Source organism: Herpailurus yagouaroundi, unplaced genomic scaffold (genome assembly GCF_014898765.1).
Source record: "Herpailurus yagouaroundi ecotype Mexico unplaced genomic scaffold, PumYag 163, whole genome shotgun sequence".
NCBI classification, from domain to species: domain Eukaryota; kingdom Metazoa; phylum Chordata; class Mammalia; order Carnivora; family Felidae; genus Herpailurus; species Herpailurus yagouaroundi.
Window position 1 is genome coordinate 2,337,682 of NW_024412404.1, and position 16,347 is coordinate 2,354,028.

The window sequence follows — 16,347 nt, forward strand, 5'->3', positions numbered from 1 at the left end:
GCGAGATCGTGACCTGGCTGAAGTCGGACGCTCAACCGACTGCGCCACCCAGGCGCCCCTATATTTTTTAAAATATAATTTACATATCATAAAACTCACCCATTTGAAGTGTAAAATTTAGTGGGGCAACCATCCCCACTATCTAATTCCAGAACATTTTCATCACCCCAAAAAGGAATTCTGTACTATTAGTATTCACTCCCCATTGACCCCTCCCCATGCCCTCTGGCAAACACTAATCTGCTTTCTGTCTCTATGGATTTGCCTGTTCTGAACACTTCATATAAATGGAATCACACAATATATGGCATTGAATGGGGATGAATGGTCTCATTTTAGTTCTGTGGTTCATATTGATAAAATGTTTTTGGTGTTTTTGTTTTTTCCTCCATAATGGACATTTCCATTTTATAGTGGAAATTTGAGTGTTTCTTTATTTTGTTTTGCTTTAGTTTTGGTCAGCAAGCATCTGTCTCTTCTAGCAATGTCACTCCTATTTTCTTTAGGGCACTACCTCTTCCCTGAAATGTAGGTAGTGCCTGTCTTGGTTGGACTTTAAGACAATTTAGCCTGAACTTCTTCAACCACAGAGTAGGCACATGTACAGGATATCTTCTGTTTTCTCTTCCAGGTCTACTCTCTATTTTTCTTTATTCTATTCTCTGCCAAATCCCCCCTCCCCCCTCTCAAATGATCTGTAAAAACTATTATTGAAGGGCAACTTTACTGTTTAGCTTCTGGTTACTCCCACCCTAACTCTCTGGTTACCAAAGCTTTCCAAAAAGCTCCTTTAGCTTTCTATTTGATGTGTTCCCCAAATAATTTCAATAAATTCCCATTTTTGTTCAAGTTAGTTTCTGTTGTTTTAATCCCAAAAATCCCAATACAAATTTTTAAAATCAAGAAAGGATCAACATGGCATGAGAATACATGTACACCATCTAGTTATGGTTCTAGGGAGTAATTATAAGCATCCTTTGGAAAGACGAATGAAAATATGATCATTACACTCTCATACAAAGAGGCTTAAGGCACAAGGATTCCAATGTGTTGTCAATGGACAACCTACAGCTGAAATGATTTTTTGTAAAATAGCACCTACATTGGGAAAATGATCAGATTTCAGAAATAATATTATTTTTCTTTTAAGATAAAAAAGTACACCACTGTTTTTTTTTTTTTTTTTTTAATTAATTTCCTAACTTAGGAAATTTCCAAAACAAAGAGCTGGCCAAAAGGGAACATATGGGTGCCTAATTTGCATTTTTTTTTCTGTAACAACAATAGACTCAATTTTCAAAAGGCAGAAGAGTTCAAGATTGAGAAAGTATGCTCGTTGATACCTGATTTGATGCATTATCTTCAGTACCTTCGGCTCAGAACATTTATTGTGATATTATCATAAGCATTCAAATATACAGACCTACAACTTTATAGACCATGCTGAGGCATGCTGCCTAATATCTACCCAAAGAAAATAGAGAGTAAGGGCTTAAATTTTATCCATGAACTTTTTTTATCCATCCTAGGTTTCTACAGCCAGCTGGTGTACCTTATGAAGTGTTGCTCTGAATTAAAATGTTTACAAGGGCATGGTGATAAATTTGCACTGATTTACAGGTGATACTGATTTTTGTGAATGTCAGTTAGATTACCGGTGTGCTATAAGGTCAAAGGTCAGAGAGGCTTTATCTGGACCACACCTATTTTCTGACTTCCTCAAGACCTGACCTCCTCACCGAAGGAAAACATTTAAAAACACAAAAAGACCAAGGAGGCACTGGTTTAATCGAAAGGTCTTGTCCTTTCTGAAAAGGAACACGGAAACCTAGTCAGAAGTTACCTGTTTCACCCTGGGGTGCAGATGGGTGGGGATGGGCAGATGGGGGTTGGGGTGGGAAGAGGTTTTCCAGTTTGTCCTTCCATGCATTTTGATGGTAGAACCATGTGAATATATCACCTATTCATAACTTAAATAAATACAATGTAAAAAATTTTTAAAAAATACCCCCACCAAATACCTGCAAAAGGTCTTGTCTTTGCTAATACCACTATGAAAACTTGTCCACTTAGAATACTTTGATAGTTATGATAAACTATTATTTGAAACAGACCTTGCTTCTTTATGAACACGGTGCCTTATATTACAGAATAAAGATAGAGAAGGAGAAAAGAGTGAGGGATGTCATTTGATGTGGTAATTTGAGAGTTTACACTTGCAAACACTAGTAATCATTGTTGCTGTATTTAGTACAAAGTATTATGGACTTAATCATAGTAGAGTTCTTTATAATCACAATTTAATTATTCAACCCAATTTCTTTCTCAGGGTAGGCCTAAATCATTTCTGGAATGTTAAGTAAGATAAGAAAGAGTTAACTAACTTAGTAAGATGTAACATCAAGGCAATGACAAGAATTAAAGTGACATCTAAAAATTCTTAGTTTACAGACCCTCAGTTTATAAGATCAGAACTTGCTGTTGCCCAATTTCACTTTTATTTTCAAGATAAGGATAACTTTTATACACAAGGAAGGTGAGGGGGGATCTCTTTATACTATTTATTGTTGGCTACTAAATATTACCTATTTGGTTAAAATTTCACTTAGGGATGTGGTCTTTCTTGAATATTAACATTCCTGCGATGTTTTCTGTGCTGACACCTAAGTGGAATTTGATCTCAGTTGTCCTTTGTAAGAGTTCCTATTGAAGTACTCCCACCAGAAATTATCATGGAAAACCCATTTGCTGCATGACCATCTCATTACTTATTCTGTCCACGGAATGGCACAGCTCGGAAGGCACACGGGGACAGGTGTCCAAATGAAGGCGCCATGCTTGACTGTGAACTGTGGGGCAGGGCACGCCAAGCACAGCTGTAAGGAACAAGAAATTCCATGGGCTCTATTCTCCTCATTTGTCATCAGCAGGGAATGTGTATCAATTGAAATCAAATCTGGTTAGGATTTGATTTCAACTGCAGAGTCTCTCATTGTCAAGGAGGTTTAAAACTCTGGGTGCTCTAAAGAACAGTCAAGAATATGCACATTACTTAAAAGGAGGAGGCTTATGTCTTCTTCTGTGGGGGGAGAAAGGAAATGAAAAAAATGGATTAAAGAGTTCTCTCACTCTCTCAGAGCTTAACATTAGTTATTTTCCAGTAAAAAGTTATAGGGACGTTTGAAAAAATGTTTTAAAAGCATGGTGCTTTGCTTATGGTCAGTTGTTCTGTATCTCTTTCAAAATATTTTACTTGTCAATATTCAATTTTATAACATTCCTTTCTGGAAAAGCATCATTGGTCCAAGTAAACCTTCATAGGGAATCAGAATAAAGAGGCATAGACCATGGATCAAAGGTCCAACCACAAGCAACTAGAAAAAAAATAGATCAGATATACATGAAAGCACATGTTTGGAAGTGCCACACAGTTGTTTTTCCATGACACTGATATTTAACAGCATCAGAACCATGTTACTAACCATGGAGGGTGTCACTGCAATTCTGTGGACCCATGAAATATAGGAGGATCCTGTTATCCAAAGATAATCAGTACTGAAAAAGGCTGAGGAAATCAAGTACACTTAAAATGAAAAAAGTTAGTTTGAGACTTTATTGTAAAAGACAAAACTAGAAACTGTAAAAGCAAGTTTAGGAGTTAAGCAAATATTGGCTATAACTGGATGCATGTACAAGTTCTCACAATGAACAAAGCCTAAATCAAATAGGATTTCCGTGGAAAAAAAAGGGTAATTTTTCCAACAAAATTATATGGTAGCTTGATGTCCTTCACTTTTTATTTTCACTGCTTAAGTAAAAATACAGTCTTTTTGCAAATGTATTTTGCAAACCAAAGACCTCACCTAACTTTTGGGGGGGAGGGTAATTTAATCTTTGATTAAATCATTAAACCATTTGATTTCAACTCATTCTCACTTGAAACACTTATCAGAGAATCATCCTAATTCTTCACACATTGCCAGAAAAAAACACAACCCACAGCTGTGCAGCCAGTGTTCCCCCATGCCATCCCCCTAACTTCATGCAATCCTGTGTCTTGCAAAACTTGCTGTTTTGTTCCATAATCAATTTGTTCAATATCCAACCTCCTGGAGTTCACACTTACACACAAGGGTAGATGAAAGCATCCAACTAGAAGGAACGTTTGAGCAAGGGCCAGTTTTAAAAATGGTCAGGTCCTTAGTGAATATTTCTGTGTTATGATGATGTTTGCTTTTCTATACAATCTTATTTCTGTGGGAACTCAAATAATGAAAATTTTGAATTATGAGGACCAATTTTTAAACCTATTTTAAAGTATTTTTTTTTAGACTGAAAGTCTACCAAACAGTAATATACTTGTGTTCTTTTTAGAACTTCATGCAAGACTCAGAGCACACAGGAGGACCTACTAAATAAATTATTAGTGTATATCCAATACAAAGAATCTGGAATTTTTAGTTTAGGAAATTTTAAAGTTTATTCTGTGTGTTTTTTTATTTTAATCTGTTTCACGGAACAACAAGGAGGCCTTAGTTACTAAACAGGAATTAAGCAGTGTCTTCCCATTTTCAGCTATATAAAGCACTGAGATATTATGAACTATTAAGAGCATTTCCTCACTTACAGGAACTCTCATTTCCTTTGTAAGTTAATAAATACTGAGGCTGGACCTAAGCTAGCATGATAAAATAGTAAAAGACCCTACATTACAAATATTCCCTAAATATTTGTGTCTATGACTACCAGTCATACAGTTTCATAAATGGATAACTTTTTAATTTTTTATTATTTTTTAATTTAAATTTTAGTTACTTAACATACAGTGCAATTTGGTTTCAGGAGTAGAAATCAGTGATTCATCACTTACATATAACAGTGCTTATCCTTAGTACCCATCACCCATTTACCCCCACTCACCTCCCTCTATCAACCCACAGTTTGTTCTCTATTGTTAAGAGTCTCTTATAGTTTGTTTTTCTCTCTTCTCTTTTCCCCCACCTTCCCACATATTCATCTGTTTTGTTTCTTAAATTCCACACATGAGTGAAATCATATGGTATCTGTCTTTCCCTGATTGACTTATTTCACTTAGCAAATACATTCTAGCTCCATCCATGTTTTTGCAAATGGCAAGTTTCATTCCTTTTGATGGCTGTGAAATATTCCATTGTAAATCCACATCTTCTTTATCTGTTCATCAGTTGATGGACATTTGGGCTGTCTCCATAGTTTGGTTATTGCTGATAATGCTGCTATAAACATTGGGGTGCATGTACCCCTTCAAATCTGTCTTTTCGTACCCTTTAGGTAAATACTTAATAGTGTAATTGCTGGATCATAGGGTAGTTCTAGTTTTAGTTTTCCTGAGGAACCTCCATACTGTTCTCCAGAGTGGCTTCACCAGTTTGCATTAGCACCAACAGTGCAAGAGGGTTCCCCTTTCTAGATGGATGACTTTTAAAAATCTCTCTCACATAAATATATTGCAAATGAGGATATATATGAATTTAAATAATCTGTAACAACATAACTGTTCATTGAATATAACTCTTAGGAATTATATTCTCAGAGGATACATATGCCAAGCAAGGACTTGACCCAAACATTTATAAATTATAACAAAATTTATTGGCAATAGAGTTGGTAGGTTTACCTGAGATTGTGCATTGACATTGGCTCCATTTGTGACCAAGACTTTTACCACCTCTGCTTGCCCAGCCAAAGATGCTATATGCAAGGCTGTGTTTCCTTTCTGTAAAATGAAAAGATACATCACTCACCCTCTTTATCTCTTTGTTTCAACATTTTATAAAATATGGAATCCTTCTATGTTTCTAAGTTCCCCAAAGAGAACATGTTTGGTTGATAAGTATCTCATGAGAAGCTTGCCCTCATTCTTATCAAAGGCTGAATCCTTACTGAATCTGTCAATTGACATAAAAACCATTAAATATGTGATACTGACCTTTGTAGCTGCATCCACATTGGCTTCTCTCTGTAGCAGTTCAGAAACAACTTCTACATGGCCTTCTTTAGAAGCAAGATGGAGCGCGTTCAACCCATTCTGATTAAGAATGAAGGGAAAACTTTACTCAGCAGGTTGAGAATAGAGCAGGAAACAGTCTACTTAGAACTCTGAAGATAATATCCCACCAACAATCACTTGTATGTGTGCAGTATAGAATCTTGAATTAGGAATAAAGGTACTTGAAAATTAGGCAGGTTGTTCTAGTATCATTTTTTACTAAATTTTAAAGAATTATTAAATGCATGAAATTATTAAATGCATTAAAGAATGCATACCTACATGTGTGAATGCCCCTTTAACAAAGCAGAGTAATTTGAAAATCTGACTGATGATGTTTAGCCAGAAAAAAGAAAAAAGGCAAGAAAGAGAAAGTCTTGGTAACAACTAAGGAAAGATTCAAGGAGTTTATAGTCTGGATTTTTAAAAATTTTAACTAGAAAATTAAACAGCAACAAAAACCACAACTAACCTGATTGCAAATGTTTATGTCAACCCCATTTTTTATGTAGTCAAGGGCCTTTTCAAGGTGTCCAGCTCGAGCTGCTCTTAAGTAACTTGCATTGGCATCAGACTAAAAGAAAAAAGAAAAACATTTTGATGAAATGAAACTCATATACATGTTAGAGCAATTCAGCTTATAGTCCAAACTAAAAAGATTTTTAAAGTCAATATTTTTAAATTGAACTATTGTATTTCTAACATGAAAATACTCTAAAAAGTCTTTGTGAAATCACCAGGAAAAGGATAAATTCTTGAAAAGTTAGTTTCAAGTATACAAAGTTACCCTTTGTGTGATGTCATAACTGAGAAAATTTCCCATAATATGTAGGTGCCTTCAATCAACATACAATTCCTAGGGACTAAAGAGAAATCCTATAACTTCCTGGTGGTTTCATTATGAAAATCTCATTATTCTATCTTACAGAAATTTAACATCTATTCCATTCTTTCATATTTAACTGTCCCCACCAATTTTTCAATTCATAGGTTCACAAATATGTTTAATGTTATTATACTAGTTTAACAGGAATTTGTAGCATGTTCTCTTGGATTTTCCCACAGCACAAAGCCATGTGTTAGAACATAGAATGTTTCTGAAAAGCATTTATAAATTTCTGTACAAATTGTGAAGAGTACTTTCCATATATTTTCAAGCAAGCTAAGGCTACCACCTAAGAAAACTCTATTAGGAACATTAGCAAGAGCAAATAAATAAATACATATAAACTGGCAAGCAACAAAAACCAAATCTGTAATGCATTCACCAAAAGCTTACAACTCTGCCTTTCTGCTAAACACTAGTACTTCTGATTGTGGGGTTGAAACCACCTATACCAGTGAACCTTTAATGGAAAGAAGACAGGGAGATGAAAGAATTCAAAGTTGGGTCTGCACAACTTGTAAAGGAGTCTTGCTCAGTGTAGAACAACATAGAAGCAGGTTTTCCTGAAAGGGTAGCCAAAAACATCTCATCATTGGTTATCAATGCCATCATGTGGGGGTATGGCTGAAATAACAGAGGAAATTGTCTTCTTTCAGCCATTTGGCAAATACCTTCAAAGCCCCTGTTCACAGGCCACCTCATCTGGAAAGCCTTCCCAGACCTCCCAGTCAGAGATTAATTGCTTGGTGCTCACAAAGCATGAATTTTGTTGACTCCTCTGGGTATTTCTCACACAGCATTATAGTTTTTGGTATACCTGTCCTTCCTCCTCTCTAAATTGTAAGTCCCTTAAGAATAAGCAGAGGTAGCCTTGATCAAGGGGTAGGCATACAGAAAGCTGACAAGATGCCAATCTTTGAGGAGTGCTACTTCATCCTTGGAAATGTAATTGTGATAAAGGAAATTCCATTCTGAGAAGAGTCTTTGGTTCTGGTGTGGGTCAATTTAGTTAGGATTCGATTTGCTCAGGTCTTCAAAGGATAGGCCACTATTTCTATGTGTTCCACTCTCCTCATTTATAGCAGTACACCTCTCCCTGAAGAAGTATTCCTTTGTCTAAATCATGCCTTCCCAATCTCAGCATTATTGGCATTTTTTAAAGAAAGATGTTATTTTATTTTATGTAATCTCTATCCCCAACATGGGGCTTAAACCCACAACCTCAAGAGTTGCACACTCCACCAACTCAGCCAACCACCCACCCCTACTGGCATTTTGATCCAAGGAATTCTTTGATGTGGGAGATGGTCTTGTTTGGTGTAGATGTTTATTAGCATCCCTGGCCTCTAACAACTATCACCTATTTGTGACTACTAAAAATATATCCTGAATTGCCAAATTTCCCTTGGCAGTTGGGGAAGAGGGATTTTCCCAGCTGAGAACCACTGCTCTAAATAAAGAGAAAACCAATTTATTTACAGATTGTAGGCCTGTCTGAGTTACCACATGCCTTGACTTACTGCAGGCCAGTGACTATATGTATAACATTCATTTTTGTGTTTCCCCTGGAATTAGAAGCATCCTGGCACACAGCAGGTGCCTAAAAATGGTTTTGTGAATGAATGAATCAACAAATAAGTAAACTGTATGGAAATAACTGTACTAATTAAAATATTGCCTGCAACAATACAAGAAGTTTTATTCGTAACAGCAGCCGCAGCTATCTAAATGGAGAACCTGCTAGAATTCAAAGCTGACTGCCAAAGATGATAAACTAAGCCATTGAGTTGGTATCTGGGAACACACGTAGCTATTGCTAAAATAAAATTGGGATGTGAGTCAAGCATGCAAATCATTTAATCAGAACAGAGGGTTAAGTAAGAGGAGGACAAGAGATATGGCTTCAAATTAGACAAAGGACAAACCAAAAGTTTGAAGGAATTTCAAGAAAAATAAAATACAGTTTTTAAAGAGGTTTGCTACTTTGAGATGGTTGGGGGCACGGTTGTCTGGTTTCAAGTCCAGTTAGAAATAAATTAGCTATGCGAGGATGGCTCATTGTACCGTAAAACATCATCTTCTTTGTGCCTGCTCAATGACTTATCAGCGAATTTGCCCAGAAGGGCTCTGAGGCTGTTCTGGGAACAAATGACATCAGTATTGGATGTTTCAACTGCCAGAGATAACAACTGTGAGTTAAGCATCCCCAATTCTGACTCTGAGTGCATAAAAACAGCTACTAAAGAAGTTCAAACAGAGGTATCATAATTCAAGGAAAGCCTCTGAGTTGATTCCATATCTGAAAAGTTTTGACAACTGTATATACTGCCCATTTTCCTCTCCGAAATTTTCTCACCAGAATCTCTAAAGCAAAACAAAATACAACGATAAAAAACATTCTAATCCAGTGCTTCTCTACCTATTTGGAGTTCAGATTCTTTTGAGACTAACAAAAGTTGCAAAGAAATCCCTTTCCTTCAACAACTGTACATATATGCACACATACACCAAATCTGCACATACACACCAAACCTGTGCGTGCACACAAAATTAGCACACTGATTTCATGTGGCTCGGGATTGCCAACCCTGCTCACGGATCCATGTTTAAGAACATGTTTAACATGAATCCATGAGCAGTAGATAAATGATTAAGAGTTTTCCGGTGGATACCTTCACTGTATATGTCTCACCCAGTGACCCTAGTATCAAATAATTCTCTAAGGTAGCTAATTTATCACCTGAGAACTTTAAGAAAAAGAGAAGAAACAAAAAAAAAATTATTTTCTTCCCTTTTCTCAGCCCTCTGTTATGCACAGGCATGCTTAACACACTGATACAGAACAATCAGCTACTTTATACTTCCAAGAAAAAGTATGGGCAATAAAGAAGGAAGAAAATACAAAGAAAAAGCAAGAGGAAGAAAATGAAGTCTGCCTTGAAGAAAAATGACAACTTAGGGAGTGTGGTTATTCCTACCTTCAGAAGAAGAACCAAGAAGATCCTCCTTTTATTCTCAACCACCTTCAAACAATGCAGCCCTGTCTTCCACAAATATTTGCTGAACATGGATGGGGCGCTAGTCAAGGCTGACATCTGGCTGCACAGAGGTGAGCGAAACATACTGGCACCAGTGAAGGCTCGCTTTCACCTCCCTCTTACACTTTACCAAATCATGTTGCTTAAGTGGCAGGGTAAATAATGGATTCTTCCCTATTTTTTTTTTTCAAATTCTATCCCTAGTACCTATATGATGCTCTTTATTTCCTTAATGCTAAAAATATATAATATTTTGTATTTGGCTCAATATCAATGTGTTGTGTCTCTGAGCTGTCATTTCATCAAAAACTTGGGAGTCACTCTTTACACAGACTACAGCCTGGGTTTTAGTCCCAAGCATGCTATCAAAACAACGCCTCTTAAAGCCAGTTGTAGACAAAGCCCTATGAAAGGAAATCAGCTCTCATGAGAAGGTAAGCTCTGCCACGTGAAAAGTCAAACAGAGGAGTCATTGCCTAGTGAGTCAGTTGGCACAAAATGAATATAAGCAGGTCAGTCAGCATTTTTTCCCGTAGATGATCAAAATCTGTAGGAAGAATCTGGAAAATGATAACGTCTTTTATCACCATTTCATGTCTTGTCTACTTAGTCATTTTACTAGACAGGAAAGAAATACGAACCACGTGTGTTTTTCAAGGAAACAGCTTCAAGGGTAGAGTCAAGTATTATTATGGATTAATCTAATAACTCAGCATTTCCACCTATATTGGCATATTGATATTTTCAGCAGAAAGCAGTGATTGGAATGAGTAAGCATTTCCTGAGTGCCAACATCAGTAATAAACTAATACTTCATACCTCTGACTATATGCTAGACACTATTACAAGTACTTACATAAACTTCATTATATTAGTCACTTACTACAGTATGTATTAATTGCATGAATCCTTACATTAGTTTAGTCCTTATAATATTTACATGAAGTAGTGTAGTGAATTGTGTCTCTCCAAAATCTCGGAACCCCAGAAGATGGCATAGGACACAGGACATGGATATAGGATCTTTGCACAAATAATTAGTTAAGATGAGGTCAGACTGGATTTGAATGGGTCCTAAATCAATGACTGATGGTTTTAGAGGAAGAGAAAATATATAAATATCAAATCATTATATTGTACACCTCAAACTAATATAATGGTATATGTCAACTATATCTCAAAAAAAAAAAAAAAAGACACACAGATACATAAGAGAGAACATGTAAAGATGCAGGAAGAGGCTGGAGTTAAGTTGACACAAGATAAAGAGTGCCAGGTGGGGCACCTGGGTGGCTCAGTTTGTTAAGTGTTTGACTTCAGCTCAGGTCATGATCTAAAGGTTTGTGAGTTCGAGCCCCACATCAGCTCTGTGCTGTGCCCCCACCTCCCACTCACATACTCTCTCAAATATAAATACACATTAACAACAACAACAACAACAAAATGCCAGGAACCACCAGAAACTGGAAGACACAAGGAAGAATTATCCACTCAAGCCTTTGGAGGAAGTGTGGCCTTGTGGACACCTTGATTTTGGACTTCCAGCCTCCAGAACTGTGAGTGAGTAAGTTTCTATTGCCATAAGCCACTGAATTTGTGGTGGTTTGTTATGGCAGCCCTAAGCAACTGATACAAATAAGAACAATTACTAGCTCCATTTTATAGATGAAGAAACCGAGCTATAGAAAGGATGAATGACCTTCCCAGGGACACACAGCTTATGAGTGGCAGAAATACAAACCCAGACAGTCTAACTCCAGAGTCTAGGCTGTTAATCACTAGCTTGAGAAAGGGCTTAATAAATGTTTGCTCCATAGTTTATGCTTGCGAACTCTTGGTTCATTCATTCATCTTCCATCCATCCATCAGTCCATCCAACCATTAAATTAACTATGTAAGTACTTTCAGGTATATCCTCTCTAGACCACAATTCCTTTAATGAGTTTAGTTGAAGCCTCAAGATCAGGCTGACAGTGGACTGGCAGAAGAAATGTAGATTGGAGGCTCAGTGAGTATGTAATAGAGCTGTGCTCCATTGCTTCTAAACCTCAGGGAGCAATGTCTGAGAACTGTTAATACCTGATCTACCAATTCTTGAATCTTTTTCTTTTATCTCATTTTCCCAACTATCTGGGAACTGTATGAAGGGTAAGAGCATCCTTCCTGTAAGCTTCAGGGTCCTTTACTGGTGTCCTGCCCTCTGCTTACCGACATACTCAGGTGTTTCTTAAACAACTTAAAACAAAAACAAAGCAAAAAACTTTCCCCCACATTTCTACCTAGCACTCCCTGCAAATGATGATCTCCTCTATTTCTCTACTGCTGTTAGCCTGCACCCTAGCTACTCCACTTATTAGAGGTAAGTTTTATCAAGTAACTTTGGCAAGCTTCTTACGTGTGCCTCCAGTTTCTCAGCTGTCAAATGGGCATAAAATAATCTAGTATCAGAATGAAATTAGCTTGTTTATATCAGGTGCTTAGTGTGAGTGCATAGCAAGCACTCAATAAATGATTATAACTTTATTTTGGTGAGTGTGATGCTAAGTGAAATAAGCCATACAGAGAAAGACAGATAGCATATATTTTCACTCTTATGTGGATCCTGAGAAACTTAACAGAAACCCATGGGGGAGGAGAAGGAAAAAAAAAGAGGTTAGAGTGGGAGAGAGCCAAAGCATAAGAGACTCTTAAAAACTAAGAACAAACTGAGGGTTGATGGGGGGTGGGAGGGAGGGGAGGGTAGGTGATGGGCATTGAAGAGGGCATCTTTTGGGATGAGCACTGGGTGTTGTATGGAAACCAATTTGACAACAAATTTCATATATTAAAAAAAAATCACCCTAATAGCATCAAACATGTTCAAGGCTTCGTCTGGGTTAGTCTCACTGCTTCTATATCTTTAACACTAATTCATATTTGAGTTCTTGGCAATATGGCTTATCTGGTTCATCAGTCAAGCCTCTCTGCACAAAATCACTGATGACCTTCCAATCATCGAATCCCATTGCTTAAACGTTAGCTCTGCCTTTTCTTAATGTAAAACCATTTGACATTACTGACCCCCTTCTCTTTCTTGAAAGTCTTCCCCTTAGTTTCCCTCATGTCTTTGTTCACTCTTTTTGTTCCTTACTGTCCCAACCCATCACTAAAAAATGGGTGTTTCCTATTTTCAGAACTCATATTTCTTTCCCCCCCTGTGCTCGTTCCCAAAGTGACCTCATCACTACCGTGGTTTCCACCATTCTCTTGAAGCCTAACATTCTGCATGTACATTGCACCCATTGGATCCCAAAACATTTCCACTTCCATGTCCGCCAATTCCCTGACCTTCACTGCAACAACAAACATTATAATCTATGATCAATGTATAAAGCATCTGCTGCAGCAACTAGGTACTAATGTCAGAGATGTGAATCATAAATTCCTTTCATTTTCTTATTTGTATTTAAAGGTCCCAAGATTTCCAAGCCACTCAGGCATACAATTTTGGTGTGAATCTTTTTTTTTTTTAATTGAGGTATGATTGACATATAACAATCATATTTACTTTCAGGTATACAATGTACTGACTTGATATTTGTATATATTGTAAAATGATCATCACAATAGGTCTAGTTAACATTTGTCACCATAAATAGCTACAGATTGTGTGTGTATGTGTGTGTGATGTGAAGTGTGAATCTTTGATTACTTATTTATTTCTTCTTTAGTCTCTCCCTCAAACTCTCTTCTAGAAAATTATGTGTATGTTTCTTATCAAACATTCTGCCTCAAGGGACTTTTACAGTGTTTATCCTCCTTCTAAAAAGCACTTATCGTAATGTATATCATACATACAAAAGAATGCCTGAAGCATATATGAACAGCTTAAAGAAAAATAATGGAAGAAACAGCCTCATGCCCAGTAAACTCAAAAATGAAAGTTACAAGCACTCCATAGACTTCCAATGAGCCCTTCTTTGACTGGCTCTCCAAAGGCATCCTCTGTTCTAGTTAATCATTCTCAACATCTATGTAAACCTCCCCAACCTAAATGTTATGCAGTGGACTGTCTTTGCACTCTCTGTAAATGGAATCATACATTATGGATCCTTCTGTGACATGCTTCCTTTGTCTAATGTTGTCTTAGAGTCATTCATGCTGACATGTATAACTGTAGCCGATTTATCACTGTGGCTGCAGAAGATTCCATTATATGATTGTAACACAATCTATTTATCCACTGTGGAGTTGATGAATGTTTGAGTTGTTTCCAGTTTGGGTCTACTATGAACAGGGTTGCCATGAACATTCTGGCTCTAATCCTGGTGCAAACAGGCAAGGATTTTTAAGGTACATACCTACTATCATAAACGCTGTGTCACTTGGTATGTGCTAACTCAACTGTACCAGTGAATGGAAAATTGTTTTTCAAAGTGATTGTACCAATTTACACTTTCTGTGGTTTGTGATTATTGACCATGATTTCATATTCCTTAGAAATTAATCTTTGGGAATTCTTTCGGGCCTGGGTTAAGGATGCCATACTCCAAAAACGAATTTAACATTGCTTCTTCCAGTTGCTTAGAGGCACTGTCAACCCAAGATTATTTTTAAAATAAATGTTTGCCTTGAGAGTTTTTTTGGTTTTGTTTTAAAGACTACACAAATAAATTTAGATTTCAAGCTGGTATGGATATGAGGGATTCCTTGTGGTTACAAATTCTCAGGGAAGATTTTTTTTTCCCCTTCCAGCTGGTGACAAATTGAGACAGGCAAGTTTTTGCTACTCTTTTTATGTGGTGGATTTATTTCCTGTCCACCCCTGTATTGGGAGCCAACCCCTTTGGAGCCCAGTTTATTAGGGGATCTCTTATTAGACTGCCCATTTGGGCATGTTCTAGGCTTTGTCTCCTGGGCCCTGTGTCTATGTAGACAAGTAAAACTGGTTCTTGCTTTCATGTCATTTTTACCTCTATAGATCCCTTACTTTTGTGCCAGTTTACAAGTGCACTTCAAAGGACTTATTTTTATCATTATCCTAACATTTTAGCTTTCCTTACAGCTGGGAATATGCTTAACCTTTTCTTTTTTTTTTTTTTTTTTTTCTATTCACCCTGTTCTAATTGCCCAGTTCAGGCCCTAGCCATGTGATGCCCAGATCATTCTGAAAACCTCTAAGAGGTTGTAGCCAGTACACTATCCCTAGCTGAAGATTCCAGGAGCACCAAACACTGTTCAGGAGCTCACTGAGGAGCCACTGAGGGTTCTGAGAAAATCATGACAAAAACAGTAAGTGCAATTTAGTGAATGCCTACTATAGGTCAGACTCCACTAAGCATTTTACATATGTAATTTTTACACATGCATTGTTAGTGTTTATTTCTTAAAAATTCAATCAAGATAGGAACCTGCATTGCAGATGTGAAAAACTGAGTTTCATGAAAGTAAGTGGCTTGCCCAAGGTCACACAGCTAATAAGTAAGCAGCAAGGATTGAAAGCCATAAGTATTTGATAAAAACCCAGGCTCCTTCCTCAATACCAGTGGTTCCGTGGGGCCCTAGCAGACAAACTAAGATCAAGAGTGAGGCGGAGTAAGCTGATTTCCTTAGGCCTATTTGCAGTTTCACCCCAAGTAGATACGCTAGTATCTGCTTTTTATGTTGATGTTTGATGGCAAGCTTCATTTGTAAAAATGTTTCTGCTTTTAAATCACGGTATTCAATTGCTATTGCATAGCCTCCAAGGCCCTTTAAATCCTGACGCAAACAAACACTTCCAACCCAAACCAAAAACACAAATACTGATCTTGACAGCAATCTAGACAGCTTTTCATTTCTCCCACTTATTATTTCTAGACAGGCCCCATAATATCCTGTCACTGTGATGTCATCCAGGACATCTCTCTGCTGACTAGTAGACCTCACTCCCTCTCCCCCGTCAACAGGTGTAGTAACCAAGTCCTAGGACCAGTTCAACTGTCACTTCATCTGTGCAATTTTATCCCCAAATACCAGATATGACACCCCTCCCCTGACCTTGGGACTCCTACGGCATGTGCTCTGTTTTGCTCAGGATCCAGTGAGTCTATCAAGCTGGACAGTAATGTCTTTTTGGGCAGGTGCTTGTCTTATTCAGGACAGAGTTCTACCTAACAGAATCCCAGTACACGCTGAACCAAGAAATGCTGATCCCTTGCATGGTCCAATGCTCTAATCATTCCTCAGGAAGCGAAATCCTACAGAAACTTAATTAGGAACCAAAAAAGTCTGCTCTTCCTTGCTGTTTCTCCATTTCACCAAGGAAAGGTAAGAGTCCAGGGACAGACTTAGGGGTTCTTCCACACTTGAAGAGAAGATAAAAGGGGTGATGCTCAGTGAGTCTGAGATTACTCTGGTTTCCCAATTCACCTTAG

At 37.4% G+C, this 16,347-nt stretch overlaps 1 protein-coding gene across 17 annotated transcripts in view; it reads right to left on the reverse strand.

Moving 5' to 3' along the window:
• The window catches only part of ANK3 (ankyrin 3), a 344,583-nt gene that overhangs the window by 229,959 nt on the left and 98,277 nt on the right, over positions 1-16,347 (reverse strand). For all 17 annotated transcript variants that reach the window (XM_040485091.1, XM_040485092.1, XM_040485096.1 and 14 more), the window contains exons 2-4: positions 6,501-6,602; positions 5,969-6,067; positions 5,657-5,755 (exon numbers count right to left, since the gene is read on the reverse strand). In XM_040485091.1, the coding sequence (XP_040341025.1) occupies positions 5,657-5,755; positions 5,969-6,067; positions 6,501-6,602 (300 nt within the window). The remainder of the gene's footprint in view (positions 1-5,656; positions 5,756-5,968; positions 6,068-6,500; positions 6,603-16,347) is intronic.